The 17,839-nt window shown below is 34.0% G+C and overlaps 2 protein-coding genes across 2 annotated transcripts; both read right to left on the bottom strand.

Moving 5' to 3' along the window:
* Positions 1-5,767: 5,767 nt before the first annotated feature.
* On the bottom strand, positions 5,768-8,901 carry LOC122297080 (patatin-like protein 2). The gene is made up of 7 exons (XM_043106979.1): positions 8,615-8,901; positions 8,158-8,339; positions 7,791-7,980; positions 7,515-7,676; positions 6,658-6,960; positions 6,341-6,519; positions 5,768-6,187 (listed from the first exon to the last, which is right to left on the bottom strand). Exons 1-7 carry the CDS (start codon positions 8,747-8,749, stop codon positions 6,121-6,123), a joined length of 1,218 nt encoding a protein of 405 aa, XP_042962913.1. The 5' UTR covers positions 8,750-8,901; the 3' UTR covers positions 5,768-6,120.
* Positions 8,902-12,148: 3,247 nt separating this feature from the next.
* Positions 12,149-14,583, bottom strand: LOC122296662 (patatin-like protein 2). The gene is made up of 7 exons (XM_043106466.1): positions 14,449-14,583; positions 13,924-14,105; positions 13,578-13,764; positions 13,044-13,208; positions 12,631-12,933; positions 12,358-12,533; positions 12,149-12,245 (listed from the first exon to the last, which is right to left on the bottom strand). Exons 1-7 carry the CDS (start codon positions 14,581-14,583, stop codon positions 12,149-12,151), a joined length of 1,245 nt encoding a protein of 414 aa, XP_042962400.1.
* Positions 14,584-17,839: the final 3,256 nt, after the last annotated feature.

Consider the following 17,839-nt stretch of genomic DNA (forward strand, 5'->3'; position numbering starts at 1 on the left):
GAAAAAAAAAAGAAAAAAAAGAAAACAAAGAAAGAAAAAAGGGAAAAGGATTTGAAAAGATTAGAATGAAAAGGAAAAAAAAATAGAGAAAAGGAATAAAGGCAACTTAGTGAACTTTCCTAAGTAAAAAGGGCTAGAAACAGTTACCCAAGACTTTGGGGGTTGAGTGTCCAACCTTTAAAAACAGAGCTGGGGTGAAAACTGCTAGACCCTTGGGCTTTGAGGTAGTTAGAATCAGCAATGATTAATCTTAAGGTTGAAAAATTCTATGGCAAATCATGGCTAGTAATGAGAAACACACAACCGATCTAGCTCCACACACACATTTGAGTTCTGAGACATTTGCCTTAATTCTATGTGAAAGATTGTTAAGATAGTCTTGGTGGGTATAACCCTTGGGGGTTGAGTAGTAACATGTCACTTTTGTGAGAATTCAGAATTGTGTTTGATTATTTTTGTTTGAATTTCGATCTTTATGCAATATTCATCTCAATTAATTTTCACTATTTTGCTCAAGGATTAGCAAAATGCTAGTTGGGGGTGTGATTGAGTTGAATTATTGCATTTTTAATGCTTTTGGAACCAATATATTTTAATTCTTTCATTACTTTATCATTGGTTTTATATGGAAAAATGAATAAATCAAAGTTGTGATTTTAATTGATTAAAAGCATGAATTTCTGCTCTAATTTTATAAACTGCCAATTAATATGGATTCTGGTACATTTCGCTCGAGCGGCCAGAAGCCGCCGCTCGAGCGAAGTCAGGCAGATTCAAACGCTCGACTTCCGCTCGACAGTGGGATTGAGCGAGATGCGGGAAAAGAGATCGCTCGAGCGGAGGCATTTGGCTGCTCGAGCGAATTCAGGCAGAGTCGAACGCTCAATGTTCGCTCGACAGGCCGCTCGAGCGAACTTAGGCAGAGTCGAACGCTCGATGTTCGCTCGACACTCCGCTCGAGCGAATATCGCATTTTTATAGATCAGGGTTCATTCCGCTGTCAGAGTATATATATGTTTTTTTTTTACATCTTAGGACGACTTTTTGTGCTGGAAAACTCGGTTTTTGAGTAGAGAAACACTTAGAATTCATTTTTCCTTTGATTTTCGTTCAGATTCGAAGAGGAGGATTCATTCAATCGATCATTCACGCAGCTACACAATTTTCACTGGATCATTCACTCACACTACAGTAGATTGAAGAACTCCTTGAGGGGTGCAATTGCCACTGCAGCTCAGCCTCCTCCACCACTTCGAATCTTCATCTCCATTCAACTGGCTTGATCTTTTCAATTCCCTACTTGCTATTTCATTTCAGTTTTGAGTTTCTGAATTATTTTAGAGAATTTTGATTTAGACGTTTGAGTAATTTATTTGTTATTCATTTAATTCGTGTTATTTATTCTTATCGTTTCGTTAAGCTTTCATTTTAGTATTGATTACAATTACGGTGGTTTAATTTGAGAATTTGTGATTTGAATATAATGATGAACCCTAGAACATTGAATTTGGGGCTTTTCAATTTTCAGTGCATGTTTTATCAATTACTTCCTAATTTAGTTTGATTCTTAATCTAGTTTTATTAATTTCTGAGTTTAATCTATTAGTCCTTTTTATTCCAATCCGACAATCAAAATCTAAAAAACATGAATCTAGTCCATGACTAGTACCCTCTTCCATCCATTGCACATACCATCATTTTATTTTCTCTTTGTTTCACATTTTTCAAGGAGTTTGATTTTTAAGTAACTTTCCCTGAGGAGAGGATCTAGGAATTTATTCCTAATTATTACACGACATCCTCCTGCACTTGGGATAGCTTTAGTGCTACTCATTTTTGAGTGAGTCACTCCCCCGTCTGTGAGTACTAGTCAGCAGCCGGCGATTGCATCTGCAGGGGATGTGCGACCTGCTTGGGTTGATGCAGTGATGACAGATATGGAAACGCATATAGACCGACAGATTGATAGATAGATTGTGCATATAGATCAAGCTGTCACACATCTTGCACATCATGTAGATGTGCTAAATAATCAGGTTGAGACATTGACTGAGGCGTTTCAATCTTTTGTAAACCAACAGTTCTAAATCTCATTTGTAAAAATTAATCATATTTTGTTTTCTATTTTTGACATATCTAATGGACAATATTATTTAATGTATGTATTTTAGTTTAATTTATACTCTCAATTTATGATGAATTTTTGCAAATTAACATATAACGTTCGAACTTTACAATGATACATTCGAATGTTGGCGCTAATAATTGTTACGTTCGCACGTAATTACATATAACGTTCGAATGTTGGCGCTAAAATTTTTTACATTCGTACGTAAATATACATAACGTTTGAACGTTAATCTGACGTGTGAACAAATTAACTAAAACGTTCGGACGTTAAAAATTTCTTCCACAACATTTAGTGACAGTTCCCACAAACCGTCACAGAAAAAGACCTTTTGTGACGGTTTGGAGACTGTCGCTATCTTCAATCTGTCACTAAAAACTATATTTATTGTAGTGAGGAGCTTTCCTTTCACTTTTTTGTATTAAAAAAATATGGCCTTAAAGATGGATGTGGTTTAAGAGTCATGGCTTTGGCATAGAAGAATTGGGCACTTGAATTTTCATAGTTTGAAGACTCTCCCACAAAAGAACATGGTGTATGGATTTCCAACTATACAAGAAGTGCAAGAGGTTCATGAAGGTTGTTTTCTTGGCCAACATCATCGAGAGTCATTTCTCAAGAAGAAAGCATGGAGAACCAAAGCACCATTGGAATTTGGTGCTCGTCCATACCAATGTGCGGGTCTATGTTATCAATTCATGGAGGTAAAAACTATTTTACAATTTCATTGATGATTTTATAAGAATGACATGGGGTGTATTTCTTGAAGCAAAAGTCAGATGTTTTCTCAATTTTCAAAAAATCCTAAAAAATTGTTGAGAGACAAAGTGGACACTTTATAAAAAGAGTGTTGAGAAGTGATAGAGGTAGTGACTACAACTCCCATAATTTTGAGAGGTTTTGTGAAAATATTGGTATGGAAAGACAATTAACAGTTGGATACACTCTACAACAAAATGGAGTAGAGGAAAGAAAGAATAGAACCGTTATTGGGATGACAAAGTCTATGCTTAATGAGAAGCGGTTACCTTAGTCCTTTTGGGGTGGATCAACATATACAACGGTTTATTTGATGAATAGATTTTCAACAAAAGCGGTAGAAAGTAAAACTTAATTTGAGGCTTGGTATGGAAGAAAACTATCTTTGAATCACTTGAAGGTATTTGGTTGTATTTGCTTTACTCATGTTCCAAAAGAAGTAAGGCACAAGCTTGATGAATCTAGTGAAAAATGCATTTTTGTGAGTTATAACTCAAAATCAAAGGGCTATAGACTCTTTAGTTTGAAGAAAAATAATTTGATTATATGTAGAGATGTGCTTTTTAATGAGAAGGTCTATTGGGATTGGAAAGAAAATAAAGTTCAAGATCAAGTTACTACTTTTAATGGAGAACTTGTGAATCAAGAATATGAAGTTGAAGATGTTCTTGAAGTTTCACAAGCGATATATCCTATTGCTAGTTCACAATCATCTCAAACTTCTCTATCGAGCTCAAATTCCTCATCTCCAAGTTCAACTTCAAGAAGAATGAGAAGACTTATTGATGTATATGCAAGTTGTAATTTTTGTGTTGTTGAACCAAAGTTTTTTGAAGAAGCAATTCAAAGAAGAAATATGGAAGAAAGTCATGGAAGAAGTGAGTTATGTGATTGAGAAGAACAAAACCTAGGAGTTAGTAGAGAGGCCAAAAGACAAAAATGTGTTTGGCATGAAGTGGATTTTCAAAACAAAGCTCAACGCAGATGGTTCCATTCAAAAGAACAAAGCAAGACTTGTAGCAAAAGGGTATAGTCAACAAACCTGGAATTGATTTCTAAGAAATATTTACACTGGTGGCTCGGCTTGATACTATTAGAGCTCTCATTGCTTTGGCGGCTCAAAAAAGTTGGTTCTTACATCAAGTTGATGTAAAATCAGCCCTCCTAAATGGAGTTTTAAAAGAAGTTTATGTAGAGCAACCAAAAGACCTTGTAGCAAAAGAAGAAGAGAAGAAGGTGTACAATTAGTTGCATAAGGCTTTGTATGGCATAAAACAAACACCCCAAGTATGATATAGTGAGATTGATGCTTACTTCAATAAAAAAGACTTTGGAAGAAGCAAAAGTGAGCCAACCTTCAATGTCAAGACACAAGGTACAACCAGTATTCTTATTGTTTCTCTTTATGTTGATGATTTAATATTCACTAGTAGTGATAAAAAATGATTAATGATTTTAAATTGGAAATGTTGAAAAAATATAAAATAAGTGATTTGGGTTTATTGAATTACTTCTTGGGCATTGAAATTCATGAAAAGGAAGAAGGTGTTTTTATATGTCAAAAGGACTATGCAAAAACTTTTCTTGAAAAATTTAAAATAATAAATTGCAAATATGTTACAACTCCTTTGGTTGTGAATGAAAAATTGATGAAAGAAGATGGAAGCAAAGAAGTTGATGCATCTATTTATAGAAGCTTAATTGGAAGCCTATTGTATTTGATGGCTATAAGACCGGATATAATGTATACTACAAGCTTATTGTCTTGGTTCATGAACAAGCCCAGCCAAATGCATACTAGGGCAGCCAAGAGGGTGTTGAGATATATTAAAGGTATATTTGATTTTGGTATTTTTTATGAGAAGAATATCGATGCAAAGTTGATTGGGTTTTGCGATAGTGATTGGGCCATATGTGTTGATGATATGAGAAGCATTTTAGGATATTTTTATGGGTATCTAAGAAGAAACAAAGTTTGGTTCAATATTCTTCTGCCGAGGCCGAGTATATTTCGGCATCATTGGCTACTTCACGAGCAATATGGCTAAGAAGAATCTTAGAAGACGTTAGTTAAAAACAAGGAAAAGCTACTCCACTTTTGAGTGATAACAAATCCACTATTGCTATGACAAAGAATTCCGTTTACCATAGCTGAATAATGCATATTGCAACCAAGCATCACTTTATTAGAGGCGCTGTGGAAGATAAATAGATTCAACTCAAGTATTGCAAAACCAAAGATCAAGATGTGGATATTTCATTAAAGCTTTTCCGAAAGATAAATTTCATTTTTTGAAAGAAATGTAAGTTGTGTCACACAAGGCATTAAGGGAGAGTGTTAAAAATTGATTAATGCTATTGTGAGATGCACAAAGACTTTTGTGCATTCTACAAAGAAGTCTTTTTGGTTTTTTAAGAGTAAGTTTAGTTTCTCAAAGTTGTCTTTGATTTTCTAAAGAATATTCTTTTATTATTTTTAGAGTAATTTTATGGTCATCCGGTGCGATGAATCTTACGTGCTTATATATAAACAGATGTATTGTAATCTATTTTGAAGCGAGCGATGAACAAAATTATAGCCATAAATATCCTTATCTCATTTCAGGCTAGCTACATATGAACGTACATGTACTATAGGTACTTTTTATGATACCTAGCTAGCTAGTTGGGTCCGATATTATGGATTTGATCAGTTTTGGAGTACAAGTACAGTTGGACGAGTGTTCGACCTTAGATTGGCATTAACAATATACGTTGATTAATATATTAAACAATTAAAATTGGTTGTTAATAATATTTTCATTGTTATAAATTAATTGTAAAAATATATTTTTCGTATAATGATATATATATATATATATATGTATGTATGTATGTATGTAACACAGGAACAAGACATTATGATTTTATACAAATTATAACTGGGAATATTATATTTAATGTGCCACCGGAAGTACGTACGTACGTTTATACATATAACAGGTAACTCGGACTCCAGGAAACCAATATTAGTATGATTCCTGGAATAGTCCTCTTACTCCACATCCGTTATTAATGCATGCCAGTAACAGTACGTAGTACTAATGACGTTGCCACCAGTACTGGGAGAAAGTAGGGGTGTTTGATGATGATATATTTCCCATATATAAGGGTATGGGATTATTAAGAAACTGAGAAATGTTTCTGAAATGCTAGAAAGCTATATATATTAGGGCCGGATCAAGGCGATCTTTTTATACTCCAGTGGGGGACGTCTTAGAATGGCGGCGGCGTCTCTCTTGGGAAAGAAGTTTCGCAAACCTGCAAGCAAGGACATATGCTTAATTTGTATTACCCTAATGTAATAATTCAGAAAGAACAAGCTTTAATTAGAAATATATATATATATATATATAGTAAACTTATTAATTAATGGTTCTTGTATATATATATATATATATCGATGCATGATACCTTATGAGAGCTTGTTCATTAGTTTCATTACTCGTTTTTACAGGTTCGCAGACTCCTGTCTCCAGATTCACCCTAGCGACTGGTTTCTTGAGCAGCTCTTCCCCAACTTTCACGAGATCATTCAAATTCTTTGTTGTTGCTACGTCAACCGAAGATACTACCCCAGTTAACGTATCGTCCTGCATTATTCATATTCGAAAATCATGTTTAATTATGTAATTAATTGAGTGACTAAAAACCTGCCATGCATGCATGGAAATGCATGTGAATCATGAACACACACACACACATATATATATATATATACATATATATACCTGAATCCGCAGATAGCTATTCTCGGAATGAAGGTCTTGGAAAACCTGAGAGAGATGGACGTCGACCATATCTGCACTTGCTTGAGAAAATACATCAATTAAGGGGGTGGAACCACCGTTGGTCAACCAACCCAGTATTCCCCACTTAGCTACATCATGCGCCTTGTATTTCTCTTCGTCTTTGTGTGTGCCAGTTCCTAAGGATATGACCAGAAATCGTCCATAGTCCGTGGGTTTTACAGGAAAGAACTCAGGACTTTCTCTTTGGATCGCCTTTGTCACTTCACCAATGGCAAGCAAGGCCTGAAACGACAAGCTAGCTAATGAGCTAAAAGCCTAAAACGATCGAAGAAATCTACTACCAACGTCATCGTATTCATCCTAATTTTTATTATTATCTGTTACCTATATAATTTCAGAGCCTTTATAACATTCAAGTTGGCACCTTCTCATCACCATTCTTGTACGTAATTAATTTTATCATTAAACAATGTCTTAAAAGTTTTTATTTTTATTTTTATTTATTATTTTGTTTTTAATTTTTTTATAACTATTATCTCCAATCATGTGTTAAATGACTATTAAGTTCAAATATTTTGCAAAGTCATGGACATTTCAAGATCGAAAAAACTTTCTTTTAAGTTCAAATACCCATAACATTCCATTTTTATTAACATTCGTAATCGAAGATCAGGATCATATTTAAGCAACTTCACACAATTAAATTGTAAATATGTTAAAAATATATATATTAGGATTAAAAACTTGAGAATTTCTTGCATATCGCGCGGGTGTGTCATGCGTCTAGTCATTGACTCATTATTATCATTAGGTACACTTTGGATCTCGAAAGATACCGGATTATTAGCTGCAACCCCGCCATCTGTAAGGTGAAACTCTCTCACTTTCCCTTCACGGTCTTTGGTTTCAAAGTAATAAGCTGGAAGATAAGTTGGTGCAGCTGAGGTTGCAATGCATACATCTGAAAGTAGTGCATTTAAGCATGGGTTTTTCTTTACCTGGTCATCAAAAAATCAAATCATATCGTTAATTTGCAATCACTAATCCCCAATCCATATGTTCCAATATTGATAAATTTATCTGAAGAGATAATTAAGAAGATAATTATCAACCTCATAGCTAGAAAAGATGGTTGGCTGTAGTCTCTTGAGATCAAACGTTGGGATGACAACATTTGTCAACGTCTGATTAATTCTCGTACTACCGAGTTTTTCTTTAACAAGGCTGTGTAGGTACTTCCCGTCATACTTTGGTCCGGAAAGGGCTTTGATAATCTTTAAAGTAGCAGCAAATATTGGAAAACTGCATGCATTAATTTGGAAAACTTATAATCTTGTTAATAACTAAAATAAGTGGCACGATCAAGGATTTATATATATATATATATATATATATATATATGTATGTATATAATAATCAAACGGGAAAGCTTCCTCCTGATATTAATGACGTCCATATCTCAATGAACCCTAAATTTACCGGCTTTGTGGGAAGATTTTAGGGCAGTGGTTTAGGTAGAAGTCCTTGATATCCTTGGCAGCAAACAGAGGTCGGTTTTTTTCATTGGGAGCAGTTAGCATGGCAGTTACAAGGCCGCCTGTGCTTGTTCCAGCAATCACATCAAAATAATCCGCTATTCTTGCATCTTCACCATCCAGCTTCTGCTCCATGCAGCATGCATAAACAATCAGCCATGCATTAAAATGATGCGTGAACGACAAATATTGTTAGATCTCATTATAAGTAATTTACGGACAGCAATGTGCTTATACTTACATACATACATACATACATACATACATATATATATATATATAAATATATAGATCAGCGATGCATGAAAAGTTATTAAAAAAATGCAATATTGAGATCAGATGCGTTGGGCGCTGAATGTGTGTGCGCGTGTATGTATATATTATATACATATATATACAACCTGAAGCTCAGATTCTAAGAAACAAAGGATAGTTCCTGGGATAAGCCCTCTTATTCCTCCGCCATCAATGCTGAGAATGGTGGTTATGTCTCCATCATGAGTTGGTGATTTTAGGGGTTCACCTTTTGAATCCATTATGGAGAGAGAGATGCTGAGATGGAGGCCGTAAGTAATGTGAAGAGTGTGAGAGGGAAAGAGGGTTTTTAATTTAGACTTGGAAGCAAGCTGCGATTTCTTTGATGAAGATCAGGCGGCTTACAACTTAGAAGTAAAGCTGTGGTGTTGATATTTTTCTTTGATTCAAAGATGGATATATATAGGCGGCCTCTTGCATTCATTCTTCTGAATTAATTTCTAGACGCAACCGTGTCATGCATTATTAGATTAATATCACTCCAAAATTATAGAAATTCATTCAATTATTGATGTGTCACTAATTCTTTGGATATTGTTCAAGTTTGGAGGACTACTCGATCAAGGTAATCATTATGAAGCAGTGGAAGAATAATTGAATAGTTCATGAATAATCCAACATAACCTCTTTATTTGCCTCAAAAAATGGTCCCAAGAGGTTAATTCTCGCGACCGAACCTACAAAGCGCAAGCTAGCGGAGACTTTTAGGTGAAAACTATCCCAAGAATATTAGGTAAAGCATGAGCAGAAATGACCATAAATTAATGCATACATACATACATGCACATATGTAATCCCTTTCCCTTGGACATGATTAATTTGATCAGGTTATACGGATGATAGAATTGGATTAATGTTAATTACAAAACCTCCATATATAGCTGGAGATCATGGGTTGGGTGGAGTTGTTTGATGTGAAAAGTTGTTAGATCGTCCTGTCTCTCTATGTGTGTAAATATATATATATGACGATAATTTACAAAGATATATATATCTTAAGGATTAATGAACTGCATTGACCGTGATGTCATGGGATCGAGCTGCGTGGCTATGCACTTCACGAAATTGTTCAGTTGTAGTTAGTTATTTTCTATAAAAATAACTATTTTTTTTTATTAAAATGAGTCTATTTTGATTGTAAATATATAGACATTATCGTTGCATATAATCCGTCACAAATATCTCTGTTTCTTTTAGTGATGGCAGCTCAGAACACTGGGATAACCAGAAACTTTTAGTTGGGGGGCCAACCAATATAAATATAAAAGCATTTAAGTTCTTGTAGTCACCCTCTATATGAAAAATCTCATTTTTTGTACAAATGAGAAGACATAAAAGTTAATTAAAATATTATTAGAATATAATTTTTTAATAGTATTTTTGTTTTGAGATTTGAAACAATTGAATTGTTTATTATAATATTTTTGTGGGAGTTTGAAAAATTAGAATAATTATATTAGATGAGATAAGATGAGTTAAAATGAAATGAGACAGTTTATGAAAATAAACGAGGCACGAGACTGAGGCCTAGTTAGCATAGTGAGTTGAGACTAGATGAATTGAGATGGTTTGTTAAAAGTAGTGAGATATTTAAGTTGAGATAAAATGAGTTAGAAACAATTTGAGTTAAAATGTTTTAAAGGTTTTTGGAAAAGAGAGAAAAAAAAGTTCAATAAAAATATTATAAAGTTAAAATATTGTTAGAATATAATTTTTTTAAAATTATTTTTGTTTTGAGATTTGAAAAAGTTGAATTATTTTTTTTGTTTTGTTTAAAATTTTAGGAAAGTTATAATAATTATGTAATGATTAAATGAAAATTTGAAAATTTAAAATTGAAAAGTATTTGTATTGTGGTGTTTGGATATTGAGATGAGATATGATATAAGAATCTATCCAAACCAGTCTTAAATGTTGTAAAGCCTCTATTATGATAATTATTTTAGTTGCGAAGAGATTATACAAAAGTAAACCTACAAATTGATATGGCTTGATATTGCATGTCAGATTGTAAAGTTACTTTTATTGTAAAATAGATTTAATAAATCACATGAAACCACATTAGTTTGTGGGTTTATTTTTGTGTAATATCTTTGTGTTTATACCACTTCTCCTCTATTATATATATAGGAATAGCCAAGGGATATATGTTGTCTTCATTCCTAATTATTAACTCGATGGTAGCATAGATGTTAGCAAAACACAGTCAAAATAAACTAATTAGTAGAAGACTGAAAGGAGAAGTGTTAACAAATAGGAAAAATGAGATTTTAAATATACCAAATAGCTTATGAAAAAAATCGAGAAATTTCCTAACCTATTATGAGATGTGGAAAAAGAAAAAAAAAAAAAAACAATTAGTTTGAGCATGCTGTGAGATTTTATTAAAGACCAAATGTAAGTACAAGTATGAAAATATTTGTGGGGTCCAATTGTCTTTATATTGAGGCCGGACATTTTAAAAAACTATGTATTAAAGAAGGGTTTTGAAAATTTTGAGGGCCCCGCCCCTAAATTATGATCATCATCATGTGCATTTAGTCCGTGCAATATTGCAACCATGACCAAAATATAACTAGCTCTGCTCATGTAACTCAAACTCAAGGGCATTGAACCAAGCAAATATACTAATATATATATATATATGATAGTGGGAGTACTAGTACGTAGGGGTGATGTGATTTTAATGTCCGATAAGGGCGTGGGATAAAGAAAAGAAAATGCGATTGAACGTTTTACATGAAGTGCTGGAAATTATAGCTAGGAAGGCAACATTTTCATGGGAATAATGATGCTGATCTTACCGTTGATAGTGGTTTCTCTGATATGGATTAAAAATAGTGCTGCAGCTTCATCATTGACATGAACAACAGCAACTAAATGGTACTTCCACTTACTATAATGCTCCATCTCATGCTTTAGACAAACAAAAGTGGCAATATCACTTAAGCATTTTCTATGCAAGACTAGTAGCTGAGAGACTCCAGGAGACTTGTAGTTAAGCAGAAAGTCAGACACACACACACACACACAAATCAAATGAAAATGTGGATTTAAAAAAATTTATGAAGCTAATTATAGATCACCTTTGGCTGATTTGTTTTTTGTTTTCTTGTTTTTTTTTTTAAATAAATTCTTTATAATCTTAGTCATGATGATCATACTAATTTTGGCATCGTCAAATATTACCATGCATCTTTTAGAGTTCAGTACGTAGAAATGTTTTGAGCTCAAAGTACTGCTCGATCGGACCTCTAATATATAGGACCTCTAGCAAATTAACCTTTATTGATCAATATATGTAAGTAATTATAATACATTGTAACAAATCATTTCATCAATATAAAATTTTCAATCACATGTTATATTAGTCGCAAATTTTACATCAAACACGCATTATTTCAAATTTTACATCAAACATGTTATATAAAACTTTTTGTTTATTGTAGCTTCAGACAATCAACGAATATTAATGGAATTCCTTTCATGGCCGGTTGGCACATTTCAACAAATTTGAAGAGTGAAGAGAATTCTAAGTTGAATTACAAATGAAAAAACTTTGACTACTACACATATTAATGCAAATTAGAGGCAAGTGCGTGCTTGATAGCTTGATCGACTTAAAGATGAGTAGCGGCTTGATCAACTTTCAGATTCTCCTTGTATGCAAGTTTTCCTTCTCTACACTTTCTTTCTTGTGAAAGCTTTTCTGCTAAGCTGTAAGAAGAGTTTTATGTACAATTAGTTTCAAAATATTAAGATTAAAACAAAATGATATTTTAACTAATGACAAGTGCACGAGTGCACATTCAAGCATGTTTATCCATACATTCTCAAAGCCTCCTCATTTGTGCCACAATGTTTGACTGGTTCTAACAAACCCGTTTGCAAATTCACCCTTGATACTGGTTTCTTCAATAGTCTCTCCCCTATTTCTACCAGTTTGTTCAAGTTCTTGTTCGTAGAGTCATCAACTGAAGCTGCTGTCCCAGTCAATGTGTCATCCTAATTAAACAAGTATTTCATTAAAATAGTAATTAATAACTTGAAATTTGAAATCGTTTGCAAGAATTCAAACCCCGGATTAGAAGAAATGTCTTACTTGAATTCTAAGGTAATTCTCTTCCGAATGAAGGGCTTGGAAAACTACAGCTAGATAAAAATCAACCATATCTGCACTTGCTTGAGTAAACACATCCACTAATGGAATTGAATTTCCATGAATTAACCAATTCAAAAGGCCCCATTTGGCCGCCATTTTAGCGTTGTATCTTTTCTCTATCTTTCCTGAGCCTGTTCCTATTGAGATCACCAAAAAATGACCATAGTCTTTGGATTTGGTTGGAAGGAAACCAGGATTTGCATCAAAGATCTGTTTGGTCACTTCGTTTATGGCAACAAGAGCCTAAACCATGGTTCCAGAAGGCACATAAAGAAACAAAGATCATCAGCTTAATTTTTGGAGCTTTTAAAGCAAATAAAAAATCACATGAAAGATTATTATCTATATTATACCGGATTGTTTGCAACAACACCACCGTCTATAAGATTGAAGTTACTAAAATTTCCATCATGGTTTTGGTGGTTGAAGTAGTGAGCAGGAAGATAAGTTGGAGCAGCCGACGTGCCAATGCATATGTCGGACAGTCGAGCATTCAAATTACAAGAGTCCTTTTTTGCCTGCGTGCATGAGCTCAGATCAAGATGTGAAAGATCGTTCGTTTCCTCAACATCTAACATAGTAATAAATAATATTTAGATAAAGTATTAATGTCAAAGTTCATACATGCATCATGAATATACATGCATCCATTTGCCAAATTGAATAAAATAGTTCTTTTAATTTGTTAAGATAGCGAATTAATGTTAAACGTAAATATATAACTAATAATTTAATATTACAGCTTGAATATTGAAACTAATAATGTTAATGTTTCCACTTCACTTTCTTTGTGTTTAAGTACCCTGAATATTCAAATTGAAATTGTCATTTGGTCACAATCGTCATGGAAGGAAACTAACATCTGGATCTAGAGAGAGAGATCAGACCTCATATGAAGAGAAAATGGTCGGTTGCAGATGCTCGATATCAAATGTAGGTATAACAACATTGGTCAATGTGCTATCCAACCGAGTTTCCCCTAGTTTCTCCCTTAGGACCCCATGAAGGTATTTCCCGTCATACTTTGGTCCTGTCAGGGATCTAAATATTTTTGCTATTGCTCCGAATAAGCCACTGCAATCAAAACCAGCACATGCATGCATGCTCATCAGTTAATATTTAAACATTGAGAACTTTCACAAGCGCTGTCATGCACAGATTAATATAGATTCTAGCTGATTTAATTATGAATGTCAAGGAGGAAGTGGTCCAAATTATGATCAGGAGTAGTACCTCTTCTGTGGAAAAATTCGAGGACCATGCTCCAGATAGAAGGGCTTGATATCCTTAGCATCAAAGAGAGGTCGATTATTTTCATTTGGAGTAGCTAACATGGCGGTAACAAGACCCCCTGTGCTCGTTCCTGCAATCACATCGAAGTAGTCTGCCAGTCTAGCTTCCTTTCCATCCAACTCCTACATATGCCATGTTTACATAAAAAACTTGTTAGTACATTGACATCTGTGTGAGTGCGTGTATATATATATATATATGCATGAATGGCATTGACTTTGCATTATTTTCATAAACATATGTTATATTTATAAGTTCAATCGATCGAGTTTCATAATGCTAGAAACACAGCGGATTGTGCAATAATATCTTGAATGCCATTGCATGCAATGATATACGACTATTCATAGATATTGTATATGCAAGCCTTTTTGTATATTAAACGTCAAAACAACATGTATCTTGCAATATCTTGAGAGTTTCGGCCTGCAAACCATGCAAACTATACGTACGTATTATATATACCTGAAGTTGTGATTCAAGGAAAGCAAGTATGGTAGCAGGGATGATCCCCCTGATACCACCCCCATCAATGCTTAGGATTGTGGTCAAGTTCCTGCATGTTGGGTGCTCAGGCTGAATAGGCGTTGTTTTTTCCATGGAAAATGTGACAAGGGTATGCAAGTGGTGTTCGTAAGATAAGAAGAAAAGATTGCCTTGGTTGTTGTTATCAGGAAGATCGAAGAAAGCTCAAGTAGTAGGTACTTTCTGTTCTGGCATTTGATCCATCGGCAAACCCCTATTTATATAGAATAAAATATAATAGCCTTAGGTGATCATCTGGACTTATCCATCTTCAAAATTTCAAATGCATGTACTTATCTTTTCCCAGTTGTATAAATAAGGTGCATAGCTGATCATCAAGAATTTCTTCCGTTGAATCTTTCCAATATAGTTCAAACATTCTCCCGTGGGATATATATATATATATATATTTATATATGCTCACCCAAAAGATTAGACAGTACGTAAATTTACTCGTGCATCACGTGTTTAATTATTTAATTGATCAACATCCCTGGCGCAGGTACTAATAATTAATTTGAGCTTAATCAACCTTAGCTTGTACGTAAGTTTGGTCGAAGAATTAATTAAGATTTATAAAATTCCTTGGCATGCGCGTACGGACGTAGTTAAGGATTCTAATCCAGTCACATTAAGCTTTTTGGTGCATGGAGTTTCCAACCTTGCTTCTATTTAGCGGAAAATTAATATATAATTAATTAATTCAACATGTCTAGATCAGATCATGATCTGCACCAAACGGCATGCATATATGGTTATATTAATTTAATTTTGGGATTGCTGACCTGTACGTTCAGAAAATTAGTATTTTAATCGATCCAAAGATATACCTCAGAATATATATATTTTCCAGGAAAGTCTGTCATATGGTACTACTGGCTCATGCGCGCACCCAGATCATCTTTGGCCGCCATGGGTGACGTCCGACCCTTCTTTACAGGTTTTTATCAGCTGCATGCATGCAATAGATTCTTTTGTCTTCGATGTATCTGCAGTAATAAATTATAATTTCAACTTGCAGCCCACTAATTCCACATGGACACGACTCAGAATTTTATATATTGCATATATGAGAATCAGTTTGAAACGTTAGGTGAAAGAATTTTATACCAAGTACTGACATCATGTATTAGGGAAATGAAACGACATCATGAATTTCCACCAACCCTCTTTCCAAGAAAGTTTTTAAAGCTTTCCAAACAGAGAGATTCATTGAGTGGCCATCATGTACTTATAATTAAGATACATCCCCTAATTAGCTAAGCAAGTTGTTCCAAACTACTGTCTTTCCCACGACTAGCGAGTGGATATTATGGTCATTATACTACTATCTCACTCTCATTTTATTATGTAAGATGTGGCATATTTATCACCATTTAATAATCTTTTTTTAGATGATTCTTTATCATCTAATGATGATAAATATACTATATTAATTTTATATAATGTAATGAAAATAAGATGAGAGCTAGTATGTAGTATAGCATTACTTTTATTTATATTTTAGCTTGGTACTGATGGGCGTGTCTTCCAAGTGGACATAATATGCAGATCAATATCTAATTAATAGGGTGTAGTATGAAATCAATATTCGAACTCAAGATGTCTCTTTTGATACCGAAGCAAAATTACAACTAATTCTGAAAATTTAAACTGACGAAAAGATATAGAGATGTAATTAATTATATTATATTTTAAGAGTATACTCTACCTTGTCGAGCCTCATCTTTTTCTTTTCTGGAGCAGTTAATTCTGTTTCTCTCTAGTCATCTACAAATTGACTAGGAACAAATGTCACACCTTAGCCACTAAACCGGTGTGGATAATCGTCCTACTACTGTTGTAATGTGCCCCATTAATTAAAATAGATAGACAATTAATAAAATTATTCAAAAATGCAAATAATCTTTTGCAACTTTCTTCCCTATCAAACTAGATCTCCTTATGGAAAAAACATATCTTTAAGTTCGGGCAAAAACTTAAGAGATTCGAATGTGAGAGAAATCCATGCAATCACAAATTTACATAATAAATTATGTAAAATTCATGATTTAATATGTCTATCTCTCCTATACTCTAAAATCCATGCAAGAATTTGAAGGGATCTTATTAATCCCCTTACCAACTTCAAGTTGCTCCTTGTAATGTAGTTTACATAAATCAAGATATATCTATTCATAATGATTCAAACGGCATGCATTGCATTCAATCCATAACTTTTCCTTATCTTTTATTTTTTTGATAGGAAAATATTATTTCATTCATAAACAACCACAAATTACATCAAAGATTCAGATCAAATGATCATCTGTGAACTACATTCTGGAAATGAATCCCACCAAACCACTAAATCATCTAGATGTAAGGCAAATCTTGCCAACTCGTGAGCTACTTCATTAGATGTAAGGCAAATTTTGAAAGATAACATACATTTCATAAATCATAATATAGAAACAAATTTGTTATGAGCAATACAGTGCATAATTTCCAACAGTCCCTCTTCAATCCAGATAGATTCAACATCTAATTGTAATGCCATCATTGCAAGGTTGTGAGCAACTTGATTGCAAGTTCTGGGAGCAAAGTGAAATATCTTGTTGATAGAATGCTTGAGAATAGACTTGAGATCTTCAACAATTTGGCCATACCATGAACGATTCTCCTCATTGCTTAAAATATCATAGACCAAAGTCAGAGAATCCCCTTCAAACACAACCTGCTGAAACCCCAACTCATTACTAAGTTCCACAGACCTCTCCAAAGCAATTGCTTCAGCCTGCAATAGGCTACCAATAAAATTCCTTGGCCATGTTGTAGCAACTAGCAGATCATCTGAGCTATTTCGGAAGACACAACCCCCTCCAATCTTCCTATCATGTGAGATATAAGTTACATCCCAGTTGGCTTTAACCCAATGCCCATCAGGTATACTCCATTGAACTAAACTCCTACTAATAGCGTGATCCCCACTCTTAGCCTTCTCTTGAATTTGAGCTTGTTGGAAATCAACTAATTCTAGTTTAGCTTTCTGCCATAGCTTCAAAGGACTATCAAAAAAATTATTAAAAACCCATTTGTTTCTCCTTAGCCAGAGCTGTCTAAAAACACAAGCAGTTAATTCCAAATCAGACCCAATTAATCTATCAATTAAGTCTCCCAAGTGACAATAAAATCAAAATCAAGGCACTTTGGCTTCTGTAAAAAGCTTGCAGAGACGGACCAAACATCTCCTGTGACGCCTCCAAATTCCGTTTGGGATTGGACGGACATTTGAAATATCGAGACATGCAACACAAGATTACCTGCCCCAGTTCATGACATATAAGATGTA

Source organism: Carya illinoinensis, chromosome 15 (assembly GCF_018687715.1).
Source record: "Carya illinoinensis cultivar Pawnee chromosome 15, C.illinoinensisPawnee_v1, whole genome shotgun sequence".
NCBI classification, from domain to species: domain Eukaryota; kingdom Viridiplantae; phylum Streptophyta; class Magnoliopsida; order Fagales; family Juglandaceae; genus Carya; species Carya illinoinensis.